At 41.6% G+C, this 2,994-nt stretch overlaps 1 protein-coding gene across 1 annotated transcript; it reads right to left on the bottom strand.

The window, feature by feature from the left end:
• Positions 1 to 1,076: 1,076 nt before the first annotated feature.
• Positions 1,077 to 2,165, bottom strand: GPR15 (G protein-coupled receptor 15). Its single transcript, XM_006020153.2, has one exon. The coding sequence runs from the start codon at positions 2,163 to 2,165 to the stop codon at positions 1,077 to 1,079; it is 1,089 nt and encodes a 362-aa protein (XP_006020215.2).
• Positions 2,166 to 2,994: the final 829 nt, after the last annotated feature.

The raw sequence follows: 2,994 nt of genomic DNA on the forward strand, positions 1-2,994 counted from the left end.
TACATGTAAATTTTGCTTTTCATGAACATCCACACTAAAAATCTAATTGGAGGAGTGCAGTTCTTACAGTCGAGGAATATAGTTTCATAGCTGTCAGGGGCTGGAAGGGACCTTACAGATCATCAGGTCCAGCTCCCTGCACTTGGGCAGGAAAGACTGCTGGGATCAGATGACCCCAGCAAGGTGGGCGTCAAGACATTTTTGCAGATTGCTAGTAACAACATTGTGTAACTCATGACCAATTGTAGATAAATAAACAGACAATATTGGATTTTCTGCAACATGGACTGCAGTGTTACCAACCCAAGGATTCCAAAATCACCAAACTGCCAAACAGACTCTCTAAAAATCATGAGATTACAACAACTAATCAATCTGTTTTTTAAGTTACATTCTGGACTTTCAGTTTTCAGGATGTTTGAGTTACATTTTCACCTAGACAGGAATCTAAATGATGAAATTGTGAGATCTGTCAATGTTGGTAATGAGTATTACACAAAATAAAATACACAAAAATAAAAATAAAATATACAAAATAAAAATCATCAAATAACTTTGAATATCAAGTACTTTCTGAGAGAATCCTGATTTGTTCATATTTATTCCATGAACAAAACATCAAAAAAGAAGCAAAACTCCAAATACATCATCTATTAATTATTTGCTAAGCAACCTACATGTTTCAACTCAAAGCTTTTATCAACGTGACAAGAGAGTAAGAGATTGTAATCGAGTGATCTGATCTATTTTTGTAGGCATTTGTACTGAGCACTGGGATTTTGATTCAGACATTATGCATATTCCTTTCTGATAGTTTTGGATTTAGTCTTGGCAATGACAATAATTTGCAGGAACCTGTAGTTACAGTGTAACATTCAAGATAAGCATGTTGTATAGTTTACTGCAGGGAAGTATATGCTCTCTAATCCAATGTGCAGCCACCTAACAGTTTCCCAGTTATGTTCTCTGTCCTTTTCACTCTCACGCCTTTTTCCCCTCTTTGCTTATTTTCTTTTGACCTTACCTCACTCACCACCTGTGAGGTAAGTGCCACCCTCCAGAGTTCCTGTTTCTTGTCAGAAGGACATAGATCGTCTCCTCTTCCTGGTAGCATCCTCCCCATAAATAAAATAGGATAAGGAATGGCTTAGCCGAGTGTCCATAGTGTCAGAACTGCTCCTGACACTGTGAGCTTTCACTTGTGAATATATGCACCTCATCATGGCTCTACGGATATAGCAGTCAAAGAAGTAGTAGATGAAAGGGTTGGCACAGCTGTTGGCAAAGGCTAAGGGGCCACTCACCTGCATACCCACCAGGGCAACCTTGTAAGGAAGACACGGCAGGTTTGGCCCCAGGAGCTGAGAGATGATGGCTAGCAACTTGAAAAGGTTGAAAGGGATCCAGGAGAAAACAAAGGCAGCCACTACAATGAAGACGATCTTGATGGATTTCCTTAGTTTCTTGTCATGTTTTCCAGATTTCTGATAATGCATGCAGAGCTTCCTTGTCACAGAGCAGTAGAAGGTCAAGATGCACAGCAAGGGGAAAAAGAAGGCCAGAATCAAAATGATCAGTGATGTAATCCACCTCATGGGCATCAGGTCACTGTCTGTGCAATGAGACTTGCCAGTCTCTTTGTCTAGAACCAGTTGTCTAGTCAGGAGGATTGGCAGCCCCAGGAAGCCGGATAGCACCCAGACGCAGATGCACATTCCAATGGAATTGAATCTTGTTCTCACTTTTCTGGCAACAAAGGGGTGCATGATGGCCAGGTACCGGTCAGTACTCATGCAAGTGAGGAGCAGGGTACTGCAATACATGTTGACTGAGATGACATAGGAACTTCCCTTGCAGAGAAAGGAGCCTGACCTCCAGTTGCCTCCTGACTTCTCCTTGTCTACCCAGAGTGGCAGTGTAATAAGGAAGACAAAGTCAGAGGCAGCTAAATTGACAATGAAGACGTCAATCAGCCTCTGAACTCCTCGTCTGAAGAGAGCTGCTATCAGGATGGAATTGCCAATAATTCCCACAACAAAGATGATGGCATATAGCAGAGGAAGGAAAATGTTCGCATGTGGCACAGGCTCAGCCTGGCAGCTTTCCTCAGGACTCTCAGTGGGAAGGCTGTAGTCATCATAAGCGACGTAGCTGGTCCCAGTCATCATAGGGTAAAGATATTCACTGTCCATCTCTGACATAGTTGTCTCCAGCCTTACTCTTATTGCAAGGGACATAGCAGAGCTCTTGTAAGAAACAACTTAAATACCACCATCTGTGTGCTCTTAACCAATCGTGTAAGCTGAAGTAGGTGAGCAACGGAAGCATCTTTGTCTAATCCAGTCAAGTCAGGAGTTTGCTTAGTAGTTGGTTGGAGTGGGGAGGGGAGAGAGGTGTGTGTGTGTGTGTGAAATATGATTGGTTTCAATGATTTTTATCTTCATTTTGCATTTTCATTTGACCAGAAAGACGGCTTTCTGCATTTATTGACGGGGGGAAGGAAGGGGAGGGGAAACAGAAGCAGTTACCACAGTTTCTAACTCTTTTAAGAACAGGGCTTTTTCTGTATCCTATTTTTTTAAAGAAGAATATTAGCTGCAAATGTTTGAGCTTGCAAGGTTTAGGAGTCAGGAAGCAATGAATTCAGTGGCCTGCTCTTCAGTGCTTCTTCTGTGCTCTTGTCTAAATTGTTGTTTAGGCTGTCACACACACACACACACATTTTATATATGTATATATGTTTTTTCAGAAGCTTTGAGTTTTACACCTGTACTTATTTTGTCTACTGACTTTTCTAGTTAGAATAGTTACTTTCTCTCCAGAACAACATGACCAGAGAAAAATGTTTACAACCTTGCCTTCTTCATTCTGACCTAGTAGTAAATTCTTCCCACACAGCTCTGACAGCACCTTTCAATCCTGACTCATTGAGCTACCTGCTTAGTCTTCCTGCATGGCTCTCTGTCTTGTACCTTTTCTTCTGCTGTTTCAAGC

Source organism: Alligator sinensis, unplaced genomic scaffold (genome assembly GCF_000455745.1).
Source record: "Alligator sinensis unplaced genomic scaffold, ASM45574v1 scaffold343_1, whole genome shotgun sequence".
Classification (NCBI taxonomy): Eukaryota; Metazoa; Chordata; order Crocodylia; family Alligatoridae; genus Alligator; species Alligator sinensis.